General features: G+C 52.6%; 1 protein-coding gene and 1 long non-coding RNA gene across 2 annotated transcripts; one reads left to right on the top strand and one right to left on the bottom strand.

Moving 5' to 3' along the window:
* The first annotated feature begins 1,005 nt into the window (after window positions 1-1,005).
* Window positions 1,006-10,320, top strand: ACER1 (alkaline ceramidase 1). The gene is made up of 6 exons (XM_040086801.1): window positions 1,006-1,098; window positions 7,008-7,122; window positions 7,447-7,585; window positions 8,587-8,724; window positions 9,390-9,527; window positions 10,152-10,320. Exons 1-6 carry the CDS (start codon window positions 1,006-1,008, stop codon window positions 10,318-10,320), a joined length of 792 nt encoding a protein of 263 aa, XP_039942735.1.
* Window positions 4,517-13,850, bottom strand: LOC120763473 (uncharacterized). The gene is made up of 3 exons (XR_005704100.1): window positions 13,762-13,850; window positions 5,769-5,843; window positions 4,517-4,641 (listed from the first exon to the last, which is right to left on the bottom strand). It is a non-coding gene; the product is annotated as an uncharacterized LOC120763473 (long non-coding RNA).
* Window positions 13,851-22,306: the final 8,456 nt, after the last annotated feature.

The following is a 22,306-nucleotide window of genomic DNA, read 5'->3' as shown; positions in this document are numbered from 1 at the left end:
CTCCGGGGGATTCCTGTCTCTGCTTTGTACCAAAAATCCAGCTACCGTGCTTCCAGATGCCTCTAAAGTCGGCACCTGTCTTCAGAAACAGCACTAAAGCCTCAAGGATCTGAAAAAGAATACGGCAAATAGGAAACTTCTGATCAAAATAAGATCAGAACTGCTTTTTCAAAGTAATGAAAGAGTGCTGAGAAACAATGAGGACAGGAGTGTTTTTAACATGAAGAAAAAACCAAGCAGAAGGTTAGACTTCCTTTTTGTTTGGAGTCCCATTTGCAGCCGCAGTGCTACCAGAGGTTGGGTCTGGCAGTGGAGAACCCATTGGAAGTGTCAAACTCTGATTCCTTTCACTGGCAAACCAGGGTGGAGATTGCCTGGGAGTGCACTCCAAGTGAAATCCAAATCAGAGGGAAGAGGCACCTCCCCGTGCTCCCAGAGCCCCAGGACTCCGGTAATGCCCAGGGTCTGTGCTGGTGCTCCGGGGCTGAGCTCCCACGAGCCGAGTTCCAGCCCTCGGGAAGATGCTGAGGAACGACGGTGGAGAACAGAGCCAATGAGCACCAACCTCTGCAGGGTTGTCCACTCCCCAGAGGTAACTCACAGAGCACAGGGAAGTCCTCCTGGCAGGAAGGTCTGAGTCATAAAGAAAGTGAGGAGAAGGGAGAAGACGAGGTGACAAGGACTGGGCTGAAATGGGGAAGCGTCGTGTGGCAGCAACGGCACCTGAGGAGAGATGTTAATGCCATGGATTGGTGACCATCCTCAGAGTCCAAGAGCATTTTCTGGGGGTGATTTTCAACTCCTGCAGCGAGGGCAGAGAGGAGCTGTTGTGCAGTAGGATGTGTGTTGGGAAGAGGATGAGTCCTTGGTAGCCGGGTAAGGCGCAGTGCTGGGCTGGCTGGTGCCACACGCGTGAGGAGCGGGGTCCCCTTTGGGTGTGCAGCCCTCTCCTCCCCCGTGCCCACCACTAACCCGCTCCTCTCCTTTCTCCCAAGGTGCCTGACGATGCCAAGCATATTCTCCTACCAGAGTGCCGAGGTGGATTGGTGCGAGAGCAACTTTGTGCGCTCGGCGGTGATCGCTGAGTACTACAACACCGTGAGTGCTCAGGGAGGCTGGGGCCGGCTCCAGGCACCCCGGAGCTGCTTTTGGGATCCAGGCAGGATGGGACATCCCCGTTTCCTTTCCTCCTCCTTGCTCCTTTGAACTTCCTGGTGCTGGAGGGTGCTGGTATGGGGAGCGTTTTCCGAGCTTCAGGTCAGTCACGGGACTTTTGTTGCTTGCAACGGTGGCTCCCCAAAACCTACCGGGGTCAGGGGCGCTTCTGGCATGTGTGTGTGGGGTTGATTCCCAGCGAGAAAACTCTGGCAGAGCTCCTTCGCAGCCCAGATCTGTGAGATCCTGTTATACCAGTCCTGCAGCTCTGCTGCCAGCCGGGGTAAGTCCCACACAGGGCTCACATATTCCAGCGAAACGCACAGGAGTGGCAAAACGAGAGGCAGCACTTCCATGAACCGTGTCAGGCGGGTTGGGAATACGGAACTCGGCGCAGAGGGAAGCTGGTGCGTGAGCCAGTTTCACCTCCTGTGATCCTTTCTCACCTGGTGCCAGCGCCTTGGCTGCAGCATGGCTGGAGCATCCGTACCTGCCTGCAGAGGGCTGGGAGATAAGCGGCCTCTCCTAGCGTGTCCTGCTCCCTCAGAGCAATTAAAGGCTCACAGGGGTGTGAGGCATGTGGATTTACAGCCTTCCACAGGCCTTGTTTACAACTTTTGGCAATTACTGGCTAACACTAGAAGATCTTGTTCTCATGGAAATGGCTCTTCCTCTTTTTTTAAAGCATTTCCTGTTTTTAATAAATTACCTGTAATAGCCATAATTCCCCAGCCAGGGTCTCCGAGGAGGGGGCTGTGTGTAGTCACTGCTCTTTGATGAACTCAGCAAAGAAAGATCTGCCAGTCCAGACCTAATCCTGCTTCCCTGTGGCACCCAGCTGAGTGTTTTGTGCTGTTTGCTGTTTACTGCTGCTGCTGCAGGGGCTCAGAGGCGCAGAGAAGGGCAGAGATACAGAAATCACTCAATACTCACATCAGCATCTCAGCTCTTGGGGCTTGGAGCAACCTGCTGAGTGGAACACATCCCTGCACATGGCAAGGGGGGGAAGGAGATGATTTTTAAGGTTCCTTCCAACCCAAACCATTCCAAATGCAGCTGGAAGTGCCCAAAGCCTCTGTGTTTGAGAGAGTCACTGCTAGCACTGGAGAGGGGCTGATTTGTACCAAGAGCACAAAGCCTCTAAGTGAAGGTTTTGGTTTTGATCTGAATTCCTTTCAGGAGATAACTCTGCCTCATGTCCTAGTTTGATACATAAGGCAGCATTTTTTAAATATGTCTTTGGAGATGAGATACCATTTACAGCCAGACTGGCAAAGTGGCTCGGAATCCTTATCCCACCAACAACTATCTCAGGAGCTCCTCAAAAGCACTTTAGTGTCGGACTCCTCTGCTGGACACCAGCTGGTGTGGCCAGATGCATGACTAATTCTTGTAGGCCCTCTAATTCCCATAAAACTTTAACTCTCAGCTGCCTGGGTCGTTTTGTGGCGCAAGCTTCTAAATTCTGCAGCTAATCCTGAAAAATCTCACCCAGGTGCCCAGTCCTGGAGGGAGGTCCCTGCGAGCCGTGTCCCAGGTTTCCACACCACACCACTGCGCTTGTTGGGATGAATTCTCACTGTTTGGGTCTCAGACACAGTGAGGAAAACCTCTCCGATGCATGTTTCAATGCAGATAAAAACAAGTGTGATACTGAGGGACAGAGGGATGTGGACAAGCAAACCCTGCAGGATTTTTTTCCAGCAGCTGGACTTGCCCTTGTTCTCCTCTGTATGACACTGGGCACCTCTTCCTCAGCAGAGAAAGAGATTTTTATGGTTCCTGCACTGATGTCCTATTTGCCAGGCTCAGAACATCGGCAGAGTGCCTGTGCAGGAAGGGAGGGAAAAAAATCTGTCTTAGGATGTGATTCCTGACTGCCACATCAGCTACCTGCATTAGGCTGGCTGGTGACCTCCTGTCCAGACAAGGGGGGCAGAGGAGCAAATCCTCCTAAAATCTGAGCATCTGACAACAGCCCCAAGGCTGTGCCCTGCTCAGGGCCAGACCTTGTACCCAAAAGTGGGCAGGAACATCACTGACATGGGGATCACCCCTTCCTCAGCCTGCACAGCCTGGCTGGCACTGCCTGGGTCCCATCCTCGGCTGGCACTGCCTGGGTCTCACCTCCTGCAGCAGCACAGGGATTCCCCCTTCCTGCTCTGGGATCTCCCCCAGGATCAGGCTCCTCGTGATGTGCCCTAAAGGGGGGGTTATAGAAATCTGACCAGGCTGAGATCTGTCACTATCCCTGCTGGCTGTATCCTGCAGACCCATCTGGGGCTCAGAGCACTATCCCAGGTGTGATCCTAACAGCCTGCATCTTCTCTTCTTCCCCCGTTCATTTGCTCCCTATATTCAGGTGCCTGTTCCCTATATTCAGCAAGCGTTACTGCCCTGAATTAATTATACCAACATTTACCTCAGTGTCAATTTTCTGGAGTTTTAAGCTAGCTGGGAACCCAGCCAGCTCCTAGCCAGGCCTCCTGGATCACTAAATCAGCAGGGTTTCCTCACAGAGCATCCTCTTCAATGTCTTCCTCCCAGCCCTGCCCGGGGCTGGAGCGGAGCCGCTCCGTGCCAGCAGCAGCAATTGTGCTGCTGGGGATTGCTCTGTGCCAGCCACACTCTCTCAGGCCTGCTTGGCTTCCATGCTTTTTACTAGAAATAAGCACCAGGGGTATGAGAAAAGAATGTAAACAGTACCTTTAAGTGCCTAGTAATACATGGCGGCTCATGGCTGGATGCAGTTCAGCAACAAAGCTCTGTTTATAGTGACTCAGTGACCCAGAAATTTATTGTCTTCTGGCTGCTCGGGGGAGAGCAGAATTGTGCTCCAGGAGGGTCATCAGTCAGGGACTTGTCTTGCTACCCTCGTTTCTTTGCTGAAATGATTGATCCAGGACGCTGGTAACAACACCCACGTCCTCAGCAGAGTCTCTTTCCAGCAGCTCTGATGCTGCTCACACCCAGAGCTCCTGGATGCTCCATTGAGTGGTGAAATAAAGGGTGCAGATCTACCAGAGAAGGGCTCAGTGGCAGTGGCAGGGCTGTGTGGGGTGTCCCGGCCCTCTCACATTCTCACTAATCCCATGGCTCTCTTGCCTGCCCAGAAAGTTGTGCTCAGGACGCTGCAGACACTCCCCAAAGTGCTGCTTCCTGCCCCAAAGCAGCACTGCGATGTCAGGACCTGCAGCCTCATCCCCTGCAACACAGGTCTGGCTTTAGGAACTTGCTGCACAGGTCTGGAGAGCCTCAGAGGTGTGTGGCTGGAGAGAGGAGCAGCCTCTGCTGCCACTGCACTGCTGCTGTGCTTAAACCAGCACCTCCTGCCTCAACCCACGGCAGAGGCTGTTCTCACCTGTCACAGGTGAAGGTTCTGCCCCTCTGTCTCAGGCTGGAGTTGCAGCAGTTGGGGTCTTCCCGATGATCCTATTAATGCACCACGATTAGAGCCGTGTTGCTGATCCCAGCCTCGCTTCTCTCCTAGGAAGAGAAGCTAACAGTTGGGCTCAGCTGAGGCACCTGGAGCAATAATTCACATTATTGGGGAGCAGGACAGGCTGGGAGCTCAGGCAGGGGAACTCTCACTTGTCCAATCACCCCTTAGCTCCATCACCACTCCCTTATCTCCCTGACATCCTGGGCAGCGTGACCAGAGAGGCTGAAATAGAAGCTGTGTTAGGGGATCCCAGCCTGAGCAGAAACTCCAGAAAAACTTCTAATGGGTGTCCCGGGAGCAAAACCTTCCTAACCCCGTCTGAGATGGAGCTTGCCACATCCTAGAGGGAAGACAGAAAGTCAGCATTTACAAATCAGAGCTTGGAGCCAAGAAGTGACGAAAAGCCCGTGTCCCCACGGGGGTGGGAGCTGTCCCCTAAGCTCCCAGCTTGGCTGCTCTGCAAGGAATCCCGTTTATCTTCCTGACCCCATTGGCGCGGTTCCCCCGCTTGTCCCTCCTCTGTGCTATCTGATCTTGCACATCCCGTCCCGAATTAATGAAGTGATAACACAACTATCATGTAATTAACGGCGCTGTTGCAATGCCTGGTGCTCAGGGATGCAGAGCTCTCCTCTCCCCTGTCACCTCACCGATGTGCGTGCTGGCACTTGCACTCTCCTGCCTCTTCTCCGAGCGTTTTCCCTCTCCTTGCTATCCCTGCTCGCCTTCCAAAAGCCACCTTAATCATTTCAGGGGAAAGGAAATGCTTGAAGCATGGTTGTTGCTCGAACACGTGGTTTGATTTCTCAGTCGTTTCTGAACAATTTGACCTCGAGGGTGCAAGTGGGAGCAGCACTTCTCTTTTCATGGCTGGAATGGGAATTGGCCTGGATTTGGCTCTAAGCACCTGCGGAAAACCGATACATTCGGCCTGAGAACTGCTGCTAATGGGAGCATCAACTTGTCTCATGGAAGCCTTAGTGAAAATCAAGATGAATCTCCGGTGTTTAAGGGAATAGAGATCTCACATTAGGCGTGAATTGTGTTTCCCTCTGGAATAGGAGAGGGTGTGTTCCAGAGAGATGACAACATCCCAGTGATTTGCAGCCCTGTTACCATAAACTGGGATCCCAGGGGACACCACAAGCCCAGCACCGATTTTGCAATTTACCTGGTGCCGCCGAGGCTGGGGAGACTCCAGCTGTGGATGCCAAGCTCCAGGCACGGGGTCTGGGTCAGCATGGAGCTGGAAGATGAAAGGGAAAGGATTGTTAGGCTGAGATAAAAGTCACCCTGGTGCTTTGCCAAATGGCACTTCAGCAGATGGCTCCAGAGCCCCAAAGAGCTGTCTGACAGGTAAATGCAGCACCACAATCCCAACGTTTCATAAACAAGAACCGTTTTCCCTGGGGAGGCCGTGCTTCCCAGTGATATCCCTTCCCCGAGCTTGCAAAGTCAGGTGAAAAAGGAAGGGTAGGAACCCACAGAGGGTAATTAAATTAGTTCATATTTCCCTCCCTCGTGCTGCAGGGTGGAGCAGGACTGGCCCAGCAGACAGGTCCAGGCTTTGGGCACTCGCTGCTCCTCCCCAGCTCCCACATTTTGCCCATCAGCATCTCCTCTCTCTGAAGCACTGGCACCTTCAGCCAGTCCAGCAAGAGGCTGTGCCCCAGCACCATCCCCTGCTCCCCAGACTAATCAAAGTCCATCAAAGAGGGAGTTTTACAGAGTTGGAAACCAGAGCAGAATAATTCCCCTGTGTTCATTTGCCAGGTGTGTTTAGAAGAGGTTTATGACCTCACGTAATTACCAGTGTCCAGAACACCTCCCTCCCCAGGCCAGGTGGCTTCACACCTGACGCCACAGGATGTCACCTCTGTCCTGCCCGTTCCCACCTACTGACGTTCTGCTCATCCTGCTGCTCTCCACCACACCCACTCCCAGGTCAGGATGTTTTGCTGACCGTGGCTTGCTGTGCTGGCCGAGCTCCTCACACCCTCCAACCCCTCACAGGGGAATCACTGCTGGCTGGAAGCATCAGGAGCCATCCAGGCAGCTCCTGGAGGGTCTGGGTTTACATCAGGGAGAGATGGCTGCAAACAGGAGTTGCTTGGAGACACCGGGCAGCTGAAGATAAACCAGCATCGCCCAAAAGGGACACACACAGCAGCTCACCCTGGCCTTGCTGGCCCCAGAGGGAGGGCAGAGGTGCTGCAGCCACCGCTGCCACAGCAAGAGCTGCCCTTCCAGTTCCAGCCTGGCTTCTGGAGACACACCTCTGCCCTGTCCCTGTGCCGAGAGCAACCCCCGCTCCCTGCTGGAGATCAGGATCCTCCCCGCACACGGAGACACTGAGGCACGTGGTGGCGTGGGGATTGCCCAGGAGCTGAGCGTGCCTCTTGTTTTTCAGATCAGCAATGTGAGTTTCTTCGTGCTGTCTCCTGCGCTGCTGTACCTGAACCGGCAGTACTGCCAGAAGAAGGCTGTGCCACTCTACTCCATCTCGGGGCTGCTCCTCCTCGTAGGTGGGTGCCAGCATTGTGGGAAGACCAGACAGGCTGCCAGCCCATCCAACATGAGACCTTTGGAGGGTCTCAGTGGCCAAAGCACAGGGAAAGCTCGGGTGGGCAACCAAGCAGCCAGGTCTGTTAGAAGCCTGCAGCCCATGATTCCTGCCAGCTGTGGATATGCAGCTTCCAGCCTTGTAATTCCCCGTGGTGGGAATGAACACCTTGAACACCAAAATCCACACCCTGCTCTTCAGGAATGGTGTATCTTCAGGAACAGCTCCCCAGGGGTTTGTGGAAGGATGGAGCTTTGTCATCTCAAAATGCCCTTGCTCCTTGCAGGTGTCTTCTCCATGTACTTCCACATGACCCTGAGCTACGTGGGACAGCTCTTGGATGAGCTCTCCATCCTCTGGACGCTGGCCGTGGCTTATTCCTTCTGGTACCCACAGGCTTACTTCCCCAAGTGCATCAAGACCAGGTACGACCAGAGGGACACGGTTCTGAGGGGAGGGATGGGACACTGACACTGAGGTGTTGTGACCCACAGATCCCCCAGTTCCCCTGCAAGGGGTCAGCTCTGAGGTCACTGAAGGGCTTTAGGACCCTCCTTCTTTTGGTGCTGACACAGAAAAAACCAAAACCCTCCTGCGCCGGGCTCCTCTCAGCTGGAGCTGTTTGAGTTTGTATCGCTGCAGAGCAAACTTTGCATGGAGAATTTCAAAATTAATTAGGAAATGAAAGGTTCCTGAACATTAACATTCAATTACTCACGCTGTCAATCTGTTCCAACATCCTCTATCATCCACGGAGAGCTTTCCCTCAAGGCTGAGGGGGTTTCCCATAGGACAAGGTGGTTACACCCCTCATTTCAAGGAGGGCTGGCTGGGCTGGAGGAGCCCAGCCCAAAGGATGGGGCCACCGGGAGGGCATGGAGCAGCAGAAATGGGAACCCAGCAGGGCTTCACTCAGAGGATGTCCCCTCCTGGCTGGAGCCCTCTGAGCCGGCCCAGCTCCTTGCAAAGACCTGCTCCAAGCCTGCTCTTCCCATGCCGAACAGGAGGTCACCAGGAGTTCACCGTGGAGACGCGGCTGGGAGAGAGGGAAGGGACTTGGGAAGGGATTTGCATGTGAAAGGCCCCTCGGAGCCCTATTGTTACTCAGGGATCCCAAATCGGTGTTTGCACAGTCCTGCCTGGCAGCCCTTGGCTGTGCAGAGCTCCCTGCCTTTGCCTCAATCCTGGCACCACCGTGAAAGCGCAGGAGCTGCCCCCCGGGCCGTGCTCCGGGTGTGTCACGGACCCACTGGGGGCTGTCACCTCAGCCTTCCTGCCGGGACCCCACGGACACTGAGGTCAGCCACGTGTGAGGGGTGCTGGAGAAGCTTCTCCCCTCTCAGGAGAGGAGCAGGACCCTTCCCATCCTTACCCTCCCCTCCTGGGAGCCCTGGGGGCACTGACGCTCACTCCCAACTCCCCTCAGGAGACATTTCTTCTGGCTGACTGGTACCACCACCGTGATCAGCACCCTGATGTCCTTCATCAAGCCGACTCTCAATGCTTACGCGCTCAACTGCATCGCCTTCCACCTGCTGTACATGACCTGGCGGGAGCTCAAGAAGTAAGGAGGGGGCTCAGGGGTTACCTGCAGGTCCAGCTGTGCTCCTGGCAGGCAGGGACTCTGTCCTCAACTGTGAACTGAGGCCAAGTCTTCACCAGGGGAGGGGCCAGGCAGAGGCCCGGGCAGGACTGTGGGGTACAAGAAGGGCACCTGGCCCAGGTGGCCGTGTAGAATGGGGACAACCCGTGGGACAGTGGTGGAGTCGTCATCCCTGGAAGTTTTTAAAAACCCTGTGGATGAGGTGTTTGAGGACAGGGGTTTGTGCTGATCATGATGGTGGTGCTGGGTTAACAGTTGGATATGATGATCTTAAAGGTCTGTTCCAACCTTTGCAGTTCTATGAGTCCATGATTCTCCCCCTGAGCTGCCATCTCTGCAGCTCCTTCCCCTTTGTGGGGCATTTGGGAATTAGTGTGGAGCTGGGAGAACCCACCAGGGTCTAGAGAGAAAGTCAGGAGTGCTTTGGCATCTCCCACCACCATCCTCACACCCCGAAAGTCAGAAATCCCCTCCCCAGAGCCACACTTCTCCAGTTCCTGTGGAATTCTCAGGAATACTCTCCAGAAGGAGCACTGCTGTATGTGCAGGCAGGAACCAGCCCTCTTTAAAACTCCCTTTCCTTCCACCACAATTACCCTGCTCCCTGTCCCTGCTGTGTCTTCCAGGTGCAATGACAAACGGGTTCACCGGATGGCCGCGGTCATGGTGATGTGGTGGGTACTGGCCATCACCAGCTGGATCAGCGACCGGTGGCTCTGCTGGCTCTGGCAGGCCATCAACTTCCCCTACTTCCACAGCTTCTGGTAAGGGCTCCAGGAACCCCATCCTGAACATTTCCTGGGCTGAAATGTCCACAGCAGGGAAACATCTCCCCTCCCTGTCCCCCTCTCCTGTCACTACGGGTGCTTCTCCTCACTCAGCCCAAGGATTCACCCCTAACCACTGTTTAATGTCCCTCTCCTTCTCCACACCAGCCAAACACTGCTTTGCAAGTGAAATGGTTCCAGAAGTCCCTCCAGGTGGGCAGGTGGCTCTCAAAGGGCTGTGGCTGCTCCCGGGGCGCTGTGTGAAGTGCAGCATCCTCGGGGTTATTTCAGCAGCCAAATGAAAGGCAAGGCTTTGTTTGGACCTGACATTTCCCAGCCGGCCCAGGTGGGGCTGCAAGTGCTGCACACTCAGATCCATCCTCACAAAGCACGGGGATGGCTGGGACAGACAATGCAGCCAGGAAAAGGGGAATGGTTGGAAGGAGTCCCCTGTGTCATCCCAGTCCCTCTGCACCAGGAATTTCCCCCAGCCCATTTCACAGAGCTCTGCCAGGATTTCCCTGTAGCACAAACCCCGCAGGACCCACACTCCCTGCAGCCTCAGGGTGACCATGCCAGCAAGGCAAAGGTCCCAACACATGTTTTTGTGTTCCCTGGCAGGCACGTGCTGATAGCCATGTCCCTGCTGTACTGCTGCCCGCTGGTCATTTACTTCGACGTCAGCTACGAGATGCCCGCGTTCAAGCCAAAGCTGGAATACTGGCCCAGCGACTCGTGGCCTGTTGTGGTGCCCTACGTCACCCTGGAGGAACCCCACAAGCAGTGCTAGAGCTGGGTGCCCTCAGGCCTCCCTGGGGCACGGGGGGTTTGATGCTCACACGGGGAACATCTCGGTTGTGTTCCTCCTGTTCCTCAGGCAGGGGCAGCGGAGGGGGCAGGGAGCAGCTGAGGCCTCGTGATGCTGGGCATGAAACGAAGGTGGGAGCCCACAGGGGCCTCGGAAGGCTCTGCCCAGATTGGTGCTGAGGGAGCTGGAGATTTCCTCCAGCAGATCCCCACGAGGAGGGGAGGGACACGGTGCTGCTTCTGTGTCCTCTGTGTTAGTCAAGCACCAGCACCCCTTGCTGACACAGGCACGGCAGAGAACACTGAAGCCAAACTGGTGACAGCTGGGTTTGTTGGGGCTGCTCTAATTATTATTATTAACTCTATTTATTGATGTATGTGGTCTTACTCAGGAGAGCTGTGCATTAAAGCTGTGGACACTGACTTATACTGAAGCCTTTTTTTTCCTGACTGTACCACATCCTATCATCTGCCAGTCGCTCCCACAGACAGGGGGACCAAAGCTCTCTTTGACCCAGGGAGAGCTGTTTTTAAAGAGAAATCCTGGGTGACAGCCCAAAAGAGGCTCTGCTCGCTCAGGTCCTGGGGTGCCCTCCCCAGGCTCTTCCCCTCCTTCAAACCCCAGTGGCCCTTGCTCCTCCCCAGCTCTGAGTCTCCAAAGATAACTTGGAGACTCCTCTGATTTCTGGAAGGACAGTCTGGGGCAGGATGGGGTAAGGAGCCAGGACAGTCAAAGCTGGCTGAGGGAGGGATTGTCCTGCTCTGCTCTGCGCTGGGGCAGCCTCACCTCCAGTGCTGGGGGCACTTTGGGCACCACAAGATCAGAAGGATCCAAAGCTGTTGGAGAGCGTCCAAAGGAGGGACACGGAGCTGGGGAAGGGTCTGAGGAGGGGCTGAGGGCACTTGGCTCGTTCAGCTGGAGCAGAGGAGACTGAGGGGAGGCTCCTCGGGGGCTGCAGCTCCTCCCGAGGGGAGGCGGAGGGGCAGGGGCTGAGCTCTGCTCTGGGACAGGGACAGGAGCCCAGCGAGGGCTGGAGCTGTGCCAGGCCTTGGGATGGAGCTCAGGGAAAGGTTCTTCCCCCCGAGGGTGCTGGGCACTGCCCAGGCTCCCCAGGGAATGGTCCCAGCCCCGAGGCTGCCAGAGCTGCAGGAGCGTTTGGACACCGCTCTCAGGGGTGGGATTGTTGGGGTGTCTGTGCAGGGACAGGGGCTGGACTGATGATCCCTGAGGGTCCCTTTTAACTCAGGATATTCTGGGATTCTATGACATTAAATAAAAATGTACCTTTGCAGGAACAGAGATGCAAAACCTCAGAGACGGACGGTGCTGTGCATCCCAGGTTGTCCCCACTGCTGCTCTCACAGCCACGGGACATTCTCCGTGTCACTCTCCCCAGACCTTGCTGCTCACAGTGACAAGCTGAGCCTTGTGGTGGGTCTGGGTCCTGGCCCAGCCTGCAGGGACTGTCGCTGGGCAGCACCAAAGCTGGCTCCCTGCAATGCAGCCACACCAAGGTAATGCCGCTCCAGGGACCATTTTTGGGTCCCTGCGAGTAAAGCAACAGCAGGGGCACTCTGGATTTTATCCCTGAGGAGAAGGTGACGGGCAGCGCCTCCTCCCATGGCCGCGGCCGCCTCGCGGCTCCCACTGCAATGGCCCCCAGGGCCACTAGATGGCAAATTTGGCTCATGAACCCCGAGCAATATTTCATCCTGGAGCACAGACTGGACTCCCAGGCCTGGTCCCTCTGCTCTCTCCATCCTCCAGCACTGGGGTCAGACACCTCTCCTCCAGCACGGCCACCCCTCAGACACCTGCACAAGGTGCAGGGCACTGGGAACTCGCCCCTCCAGCCTGTGCATGCCCCCGTCTGCCCGTCCTGGTGCCCATCTCGCCTCTTTGCCTCTTTGTCTCCCCTGCGTGCCGCCGCTCCCACCTCTCCGCTCATCACCCCGTCTCCCTTTCGCTGACCCTCCCAGCCGCTCTCCCCCTCCTCATCCTTTCCCCGGCCCATCACATTCTTCCCCAGCCTATTAATAACTTCTGGGCAATTGCACCGGGTCCCCGCTGGGCCCGGCCCCGCCGCCGCCGCTGCCCCGCGCAGCCACTGAACGCGCCGGCAGCAAGTTCAAAAGTGCAGCGGTGCTTTCACAGCCCCCAGCCCCGTCAGGGGGTGGAGGAGGCCGCTTCCAAAGAAAAGGCGGCGTTGCCAGGGAGCCCCTGGCACAGGAAAAGGGGGTCACCTTCACCTCCGGCAGGAGCCGCCGAGATGGACAGGAGCCAGCAGCCCCGCGGGCCGGAGATGCTGAGAGCGGCCGGGGGGATGAAGGGCCGGGCCGGGGGCGAGCGGGGCTAATTGGCCACCTCCGGCCACCGAGCCCCGGTGGGATGCTCGGCCCGGCGGCCAAATTCCCCCGTGCCGTATGGAAATAAGGGAGGTGTCCCCGGCGCTGCAGCCGGGAGAACAATGTTGCTGCAGTTGAGTGACTGTAACAGGCCCCGATGACAGCCGGGGCCGCCTTAAAAATGCCTATTCAAGCAGATCAAGACATTGAGAGGCCTCGTGGGGATCTGAAACCCTCGGGGATTTCTGGATGAGGCCAGAAGCTGAATCCCCAGCCCTGGGAACCTGGGGAGAAAAAAAAAAAAAAAAAAAAAAAAAAAAAAAAAAAAAAAAAAAAAAAAAAGGAGAAAAGAAAAGAAACCCACAAAGCAGCTTTAATAGGGCGGCAGCGCCCGAGGCTGGGCCTCCTGCTCTGAGAGAGCTGCAGCCTGAGAAAGCAAAGCAGCCCCAAAACCAGCCGGTGACGGTGGTCTGGGCATCCCCAGGGCTGCGCAGAGGCCGGGATTGCACCTCCAAAATGTCCCCGAGCTGCTGGGGATGCTCTGCCCTTCCTGCCAGCGAGCCACGGCTGCAGTCTGCGAGGCAGAGCTGACAAACACCCCTGAAAACTGTCCGGGGGACAAAGGGAAGGACAGGAGAGTGAATGGGGAACTCCTCAGAGGGTGAGGGGCAGCAGTGGCCCCTTCTCGACAGCCTGGGGAGCTGTGAGGGTTCCCTGTGCCCCGGATCCTCGGCTGTGACACCAGCTCAGCACAGGACAACACACAGGGCAGGAGCACCTGCAAAGCTCCATGCTCAGGGGCACGGCTGGGACCAGCCAAAAATAAACCTCCCCTTAATTCTGCCACATCGTTTCCCTGCTTTGGCTCTCCACGTGGCTGCATAAAGCACGAAAAAGAGAGGCAAGGGAGGGAGAGAGAATGAGGAAGAGGATGGAGGCTGCTGCTGTCAGCTGATGCCAGATTAAAGAGGTTGGGAAACAACAGCATCAGTTGAGTCTATTTGGTGCAATTGCAAAACAAATGAAAGAAAAACGTTGATAAGGCACCAGTCCTGCAGCACCAAGGATTAACATTTACCTGTTCTGCTGCACCAGTTGCCTCCCGCTGTTTCAGATTCCCAGGATTTGGCTGGCAGACTGGAAACTTCTCAAGGCAGAGTGATTTATCTGTAAAAGATATTGCACATTCATGGACCTGCATAAATAATGCAAAAGTAATTAATAATAACTCAGTCCCTGCTCTTAACAATGCCAGGAAAAGAAATTGCTTCACTGGAGTGTCGCTTATGCCTTTTGGAAAAGATCTTTATTTGTTAAAGTGCCTCGGAGAGAGAGGACAGGGTGGTGTTGAAACAGGGAATGGATGTCACACAGTCCTGGGATTTTAGTGCCAGCCTGGCAATCTCCAGGATTGATTTAAAGAACCTTCTGCTGGAGTCATGAGAAACCAACATTGATTCAGCTTAGATTTTATGTTTAGTTTTAATCTCCCATGTCTGCAGTCAAAAGTTCGAGACCATGAACACAAAGGGCTGAGAAACCCAGGAAGGAAAGAGATAAGCCCCAAGAATTATTACTTCTAAAAGCCTTGTCCTTTCAACTCTCGGTGTAACTTTTGAGGTTTGACACAGGATTTCCAGCTTGGGGCCTGGCAGTCCTGTCCCACCCACTTCACAACTGCTAGGAAAGACACTCCTTTTTTTTTTTTTTCCATTATTTTCCCTACATCCTTGCTGTCCACTTTTCTTACAAGACAAAAATGGACCATAAATGCCAGGATTTCACAGATATTGATGGCTGTTCTGGAAAGGTGGAAGCTATCAGGTCCTGACTGGCTGACAGGGAATATTGTCAGCACATTCCAGGGAATGCTCTGTCACTGGTTTTGCAGGGTGTCGAGGTCCCTGCCTGTGTCCTTCTGTCTGAGCTGCACCCACAGCCAGGGCTGGGTTTGACCAGGGATCACAGAGATGCGGGGAAGGAGAAGCACAGCCATTACCTGGGCAAACAAACCAGCTGACCAAAAAATGAGGTTTTAATCAAAAGATCAAATAATCTCTTCAGCTGTTTCTCTAAACCCCCGTGGTTTGGTTCCACTTGGGAAGACATTCTCACTGCTGCTGGCAGAAGAAAAACAAGCAGCTCCCTTCTGTCTGGCAAAGTGGTTTGAATAACTTCAACTCCCCACTAATGGCTGCTATCAAAATACCTAAAATGGAAGGATTAATTTTACTGTGCCTTCCCATTACAGCTCGAAAGGTGGTTTCAATTAGGGTTGGTCTCCACTTTTCTTCTTTTTTTTTTTTTTCCTTGTTCACTTTCTATGAACATGAAGTCGCTTCTGTCCCTGTTCATGAGCTCTGTTCTGCAGAGGTTCTTCAGAGATGTGTTCAAATATAAAACTGGATTGTTCTGAAATGTCACACTGAGCTTCTTTGGCACGAATATTCAGCAAAAGGTGAAGATTTACCTGAAATGCTGAAATATTCAACATTAAGTTGTGTGTGGGGTTATAAATTTCACAATCTGCTGTAGACGCTGTGTTTATTTAGATAGGCCTTCAACAAGAGACCAGCTGTCTCAGCTCCCTGAAATGTTTAAGCATATGTTTAATTTTAAGAATATGAATAATTCCATTGATATCAATGGCACGCACTTACACTTAAGAATATATTTTGCTGAGCTGGAGCAAGGAATAGTGCCATGTAATGCCAATAAAGTGCAAATTGCAATAGCTCACTAAGTGCTTTCTGGGACCAGTTTAAAAATTAATCAATGAAGATCTGTCGTGTGAAAACGCAGGAATTAATATATGTGAGATTTTGCTGTTTGCTATCCTAATATTGCCGAGAATTAACATCCCCCAGAGCACTGACAAGTGAAATCAAACCCAAATCTGTGAAACAGAGCAAAAACGGCAACAAGTTGCATGTGTTGTTCATCATGAATCATCCTATCAGGCTTCACGATTTACCCATGCAACATTAAATAACATTTACCATCCTTACAGGCAGGCACAGATTAATTCCAATTAAGATTTGGAATGGGATGATCTTTAAGGTCCTTTCCAAGCCAAGTCCCTCAGGGATGCACAGGGTGGGATTGCTGGGGGATGCGTGCAGGGCCAGGAGTTGGATTCACAATCCTTGTGGGTCTCTTCCAATTTGGGACATTCCGTGATTCTATGACTCTTAGTGATTAAAATACCATAGAGCAAAGGGTCAAAAAGAACATTATTTTCCTCTTTCTGCCTCTTAACCTCCCCAAAACTCTTTTACAGGGATCAAATAAAAATTTCCAGGCACAAACGCTTCAACCATTTGTATTTGCCCTCCCAATTTTACCCCTCACAAGTTCAACACCCCTGACATCGCCTGTGACCTACAGAGACCTGGGCCATGCCCTCCTTCCCCTGGGATGGTGTCACCAAATAAATAACTCTATATCCATATGCAAATGATTGCTGTTTTCAAGCTGTTCCCCGGCGACCTCACACACTGCCCAGACGGTGCAGGAATATGTTTCCCACATATGTCAGATGTTTCGTGACACATTTCACACGTATTTAAAATAAATCTCCTGGCCTATAAAAATGCCCAGGCACCCAAACCAAGCGGTCTGCACCTGCAATGCTTGCAGAGTGCAATCCCAAAACTGCACGAAATGGGCACAAATTGATTGTATCCTTCATCCAGCTCAAATATTGATGGTTTATAACTTTATAAGTGCAGCGAATTCACTCATGGGAGGGTGTTACCTGGCTTATTTGATGGCTGGGTAACAAAGGGGAAGAATTTGTTACAGCTCTGCCTCCACAGTGACAGCTCTGAATCCTCCCTGTGCTGGTCAAAACAGCATTTGTCACATGTGTTTGTCACTTTATATCGCAGCCTGACTCCCTTGAAACAGCTCTGGCTGTGCTTTGATGCAACAAAATCCAGCTCCAGGGTGTTCGGGATGTGCCACGCTGCTAAAAAATGGCTTTGCTGCAATCAGGGGCACTCCTGTCTCACAGCTAACGATGGCACTGATAAAGGGAAGTTTCAGTGGGCTGAATTTCAGCATGGCAGGGCCAGCCAAATGCCCTGAGTCACAGCACGTTGGCAGAGCCCCCACTGCAGCGTGGGGCACTATCTGAGCTGGTATCGAACCTGAGCCAGGTAGAGCAGGGGTCATTTGCACACATTTGCATATGTGGCAACCCCTCCTGCAGTTGCTGTACAGACAGGAGAAAGCTCTTCTTACACCATTCCAGAAAAACGGTTTAGTGGAATCTGTCACGGGAGCAGCTGACCCAGAATCCACCCCCCAAAAAAAAAAAAAAAAAAAATTCTGAAATTCTTAATGATTTCATACAATCGCAGAATCAATCACAATGGTTCAGATCATTGAGTCCAACCTGCAACTCAGCAGCACCACCACTTAAACCATGTCCCTGTGGGCCACATCCACAAGTTTTTTGAGCAATTCCAGCAATGGTGATTCCATCACTGCCCTGGGCAGCTCATTCCAATCCTTTACAACCCTTTCTGTGAGGAAATTTTCCCAATATCCAACCTAAACCTCCCCTGGACCAACTTGAGGCTGTTTTTTGTCCTGTCCCTTGTCCCCTGGGAGCAGAGCCATGGCTGCACCCTCCTGTCAGGTTCCCTCTGAGCCTCCTTTTCTCCAGGCTGAGGCTTGGAACGCTATGGGCTCTGAAAAACAGCTCCAGGAGCTCTGGCTTTGTCTCACAATGTGCTCTGAGCGCAGAGAGCATCACACACCACCGGGCTGGGGATCCACTGCCCCTGGAAAATGCCAGCGGCTCTCAAAACCACCAGGCTCAATTACTGGGGTTGGAAATAGCAGAAACACCAGTCCCAAGATGAAAAGGCTCCAAAGGGCATGAGAAGGGCTCAGGATGCTCGGAACCAGGGCAAGCAGGAGTATGCAGCACTGGACTGCCACCTTAGAGCCCTAGGAAACCCCAAAGAGGGCCTTGGGAGAGGTTCTGTCTCAGTGTATTTGTAGAATCATGGGATGAGACTTTAAAGCCCATTCAGTGCCACCCCTGCCATGGCCAGGGACACCCCCCACTGTCCCAGGCTGCTCCCAGCCCTGTCCAGCCTGGGTTTGGGCACTGCCAGGGATCCAGGGGCAGCCACAGCTGCTCCAGACAAGGTGCGACAGCCGTCCCTACTCACTTTTTAGGCTCTTCAACCCAGAACACAACTCAAAACAGGCTCTTTGGTGCTGGTCAGACTTCCTTACAGATCTCTTTCTGTCATGTTCTATTTTTCAACCTATTTCTTCCCTCATCTGGTATTTTTCAGTAGCCTTAGGGTTACCCTGCTGAGGGTGACAGTCCTCAGTCACAAGGTGGCCTCTCAGTCACAAGGTGGCCTCTCTCTCAGCACGCAGATGGGCACATTTCAAAGACTTTGGCAGCAGCCAAAAGCAGCCCTGTGCAGAGCAGACACCGATTTCAGCAGCGAATCTCCCTCCCTGCTATTGTGCCACGATTGTGTTTGCTCCAATGGCCACATGAGGTGCCCGGACCCGTCTTCTGCAGCTGTCCTTGTGCCAGCAGTTTGTATTCAGCCTGGGACAGATCCAGCTGGTGAAATTCTCCCTGTGGCAGATCTGGCCAGCTCTGGCAGCACCAGAGGCTGTTACATCACTTGGCCAAAGCTGACCTCTGCGAGCAGAGCACAAGGGGAAGGCGCCCTCACCTCAATAGCCAGCGCACAGGATTGATGGGTGTCACTTCAGCAGCCCATTATAATGCCAAGCTCACCTTTGGCATTAATGAGGCCCCTTCATTAACGGCCTGGAGCAGAGGGGTCAGGGACTGAATAGTGACAGGCTCCTTTCTCCCCCAGCAAGCTGGTGCTGCTCATTCAGAACTGGGTCACGTTGGCGGGGCAGTTCGAGGACGCTTGTGCTGCCCATGTTGCATCTGCAAGGGACGTGATGTGTTTGGGACTATTCATCCGGCTCTTTTCACCAGCACTAAATACCCAGAAAGAATAAAATAAATTCTCATTGTGTTCCCGCTTAACTGAGAAAATTTTCCCTCTTCCTTCTGGTTTAGAGGGTTATTGTACATTTAAATCCTTCTGTGTTTTTCAGTAGCTATAGCATGCTACAATTTAGATTTTCCTCGGGCACAAAAGAACGTAGTTAAGCTAAACTATATTAGAGTGTGGGTTGGGTTTTTTTACAAAGTCCTTCATTAATAAGGAACTAAAGAATTTCCAAGCTGTCTGTAATTTTTCCCAGATGCAGCTAGTAGTTGCTAGGAGTATCTTTTTGGCAGTCAGAGTTTTTGGTTATTAACAATCTGGGCTCTTGCTACACTACACCAGTGTTAAATATGTTCTGTGAACACTGCAGTGTGGAGTGTGAACTGCAGAAGGGGAAGGCAGACAACGGGCAAAAAAAAATCACTTTTTAGAAGAATAAACACTGCTGGGGTTCACAGCTGATTGAAACAAGCACAGGATTCCCTGCGGGGATCCCAGTGTTGATTAACAAACCAGGAGCCGGCGTGGCTGCAGCCCTCACTCACCCCTCACTCACAGCTTCTCCCTGTCACCCTGAGGTGACCCTGTGCCACACACCAGAGCAGCACCCAGGTGCCCCCAGAAATCCTCCCTCAGCTTCAGCTTCAGGACATTTTCAGAGGCTGCACAGAAGGAAGTGATGCTGTGGTTACCAAAGTCTTGGTTCACACCAGGATAAAGATCTCTGCCCTTTCTTACTTAAATATCACCAGTTCTGGGTTTCAGCTGCAGATTTGCTCATCACAGGAACACAGAGCACTTGGCTCATGGGATGTGCTTGCAGAGGTGGGTGAAGACCACTGTAATAATTTTGCAGCTGTAAGGAAAAGCAGTGAAGTCACTGACGTCCAGAACGTGAGGGTGATCTTTCCACTCAAGCACATTGAACATGGGCATGAAAAGGAAGAGTGAATTTTCTCAGAGAAACCCTGCTCAGATGTGAGGTTTGTGTCCTAATCTTTAAATCCTTTAGAGCTATTACAAGATGATAACTCTCCTGCACTGCCTGATTCTTTCCGTGTTGGAATCAGCTCTGCTTGTTCCCTGGCTGGTGTCCAAGCCACTCAGAGCCCAGACTGACCACAGAAGTCGTCGTCTTCAGTGCAAGAGTGGAAGCAGGAAAGACTGCAACTAAATTTGTAATGAGAAAATAATAATGAATGATGAAAAACAGTGAAACAAACTTGTTTCTCCAGAGACAGGAAGGGCAAGCCACAAGCACAGACGTACAAAACCATGACAGGGACTTGCAGTCGATATACAGTTGATGCTCAGCCCACCTCACAGTGAGGGATGCTAAACCTACAGGAAAGAACTTCTGCTGAAAAACAAGCAATTCAGGCACTTTGGGCTGCATGAGGATGGTCTGGAGGGGCTGCTGGGGAGGGTGGGGGGCTGTGTGTGTGTTTGAGTGGGTCACTGCTGTGTTCCTGCAGAGAAAGGGAGTCAGGGGAGGGAAGAGGGGCAGTTTTGTCTGCAGTTGCCTGCTCCTCAGATCACAGCTGGGGCGGGCTCTGCTGCAGCTCTGGCAGTCTGGTGACTGGGGGACACCTGAGCGTGGGCTGCTCTGTCAGGATTTCCCCACTGGAGCACGGGGACTCATCTGCTCTCCACACCCCGGCTGTTCCTCCTTTGCTCTGCCCCAGGAACAGCCACGTTCAGCCTGTCAAACACCCATGGTGTGCACAGGCAGGAGAGAGAAAGAACGTGTTGTCCTTTCCCAGGGCTGGAACCTGGGAAAACACACCCGAAATCTTTCCCATCCCTGGCCAAGGCAGGGATAAGTGGAGTGCAAAGTCTTTCTTCCACTTTATTTTCCATCATCCCCAGCTCTCACGGGACAAAACCAGCCCTTGGCATGGTCTCCTACCACGGGCCAAGCCAGATTAAACACACACCTTTCAGTCTGAGACAAGGATCTTTGAGGCAAGACTCTGGAAGTAAAAATAAAAAATAAAAAAAAAAATAATAATAAAAAAATCCCAAACAAAAATGAAGGAGAGCTGTCGTGTCTCATTTGCATATTTGAATATGCAAATAAGGGCTGTTTCTTATCCATTGGCATTGGCCCTACTGTAGATGGCAGCAGCACAGCGGATCTCTGCCAGCATCCAGTGCCACAAAGAAAGACGCTAATTGGATTTGCAGACGTTCATTGCAAAGCCCAGAAGTTGCTGGAATAGGTATAAAGAACCAGGAGCTCAGCCCACGGCTGCCTCGGGTGCGAAGGCACTCGGCTGACAGCTCGTTAGCTTGAGATCTCCCTGCAAAATTAGGAGTTTGGAGAAGCCTGGATGGCTGCTGGCTCCGGCATCCCCAGCACCCGAAACTCCCAACACGCTCCCAAAGAGCCTGGCAAATTTTCTACCCTTGGCTGCGTTTTTTGGGTTTTTTTTAATCTTTTTGAGGGGAGCTTGAAAAGAAAATGGGGGTAGGTTGATCAGCGGTTGCGCTGGAAACGGTTCAGGCTGGGAACTGCTAGCAGAGCAAAGGCTGGTTCTAGGAATTTCTCTCCTTGAGTGTTTTCGCAGTTGAACGTAAAGAGCCACCCCAGCACATTTTAAATTAATCCGTTCACGCCGCTTCATCAAATATCCTGAGCTGGAAGGGATCCACAGGGATCAGCAAAGTCCAGCTCCAAACTGCTTGTCCCAGCAGAGAGTGCTTGGAGCACCAGGTGGTGCTTACCCCAAATGGGACAGCCTGAATAGCTCAGTAAAAATGTGGTTTAATGCCCAATTATTGGGCTGCCAGAACGCGTGTGGAAGCTGAGGCACCTGGCTCTGGGTTTCCCATCTTGGAACTATCCAAGTTCTTGCTCAGATCCTGCCCCTGAAAGCTGGAGGAGTGACCTGTGTCCAAACCAGAGAGCACAAAAAACAAGCATTAACACCAGGCTGGGCAGAAATAAAAGCATGGAAAAATTGCCACTGAGGGAAATTACAACAAAAAGCAAATTCTAATGATGTTTCAGAGGAAGTAACAGGCAATTTTTCAAGAGAAATCTCAGGGTCTGGTGCGTCTGAACATCTCTTACACAAGGTGGAAATTCAGCAGTGCAAGAGCAAACTTGGGAAAGACGAAGACATTCCCAGGAAATACTCAGCCCTGGGGGCATGTAACCACCGAGAGGACCGTGATGAGGCTGTGAGTGAATAGCCAAGATGGGGAGGTAGAAAATAAAAAAGATTTAGACCCGAGAGTCACGTGCATGGGAATAATGTTCACAATTAAAGATATCAATGAGAACTCCCAGAGAAAGAGGCCCTTTCTCAATGGAGAAGAAAAGGGACTGTCCAAGGAGATGTCTCTTGGGACTGCATCAGACAGAAACATGGAAAATTAAAACCGGAGCACTTAAAGGAACCCAAATCAGGCTCTTTTTTGTTGTTGTTGTTGTTAACTGAAGCGATTAAGCATTTTGCTCCGCTAATATCCTCTATCAGGTTGATGAGGTAAAGTGGCTCTTTAGAACGATTTGGGAACCGATTAATCCTCGCCTGTGGCGATCAGTCAGCGACACACAGAGTTATTGGCTAACACGGGGTTTTTCTGCTGCCTCGCAGAGATCAACAA

Source organism: Hirundo rustica, chromosome 26, assembly GCF_015227805.2.
Source record: "Hirundo rustica isolate bHirRus1 chromosome 26, bHirRus1.pri.v3, whole genome shotgun sequence".
Classification (NCBI taxonomy): Eukaryota; Metazoa; Chordata; class Aves; order Passeriformes; family Hirundinidae; genus Hirundo; species Hirundo rustica.
This window is presented reverse-complemented; position numbering and strand designations above follow the sequence as displayed.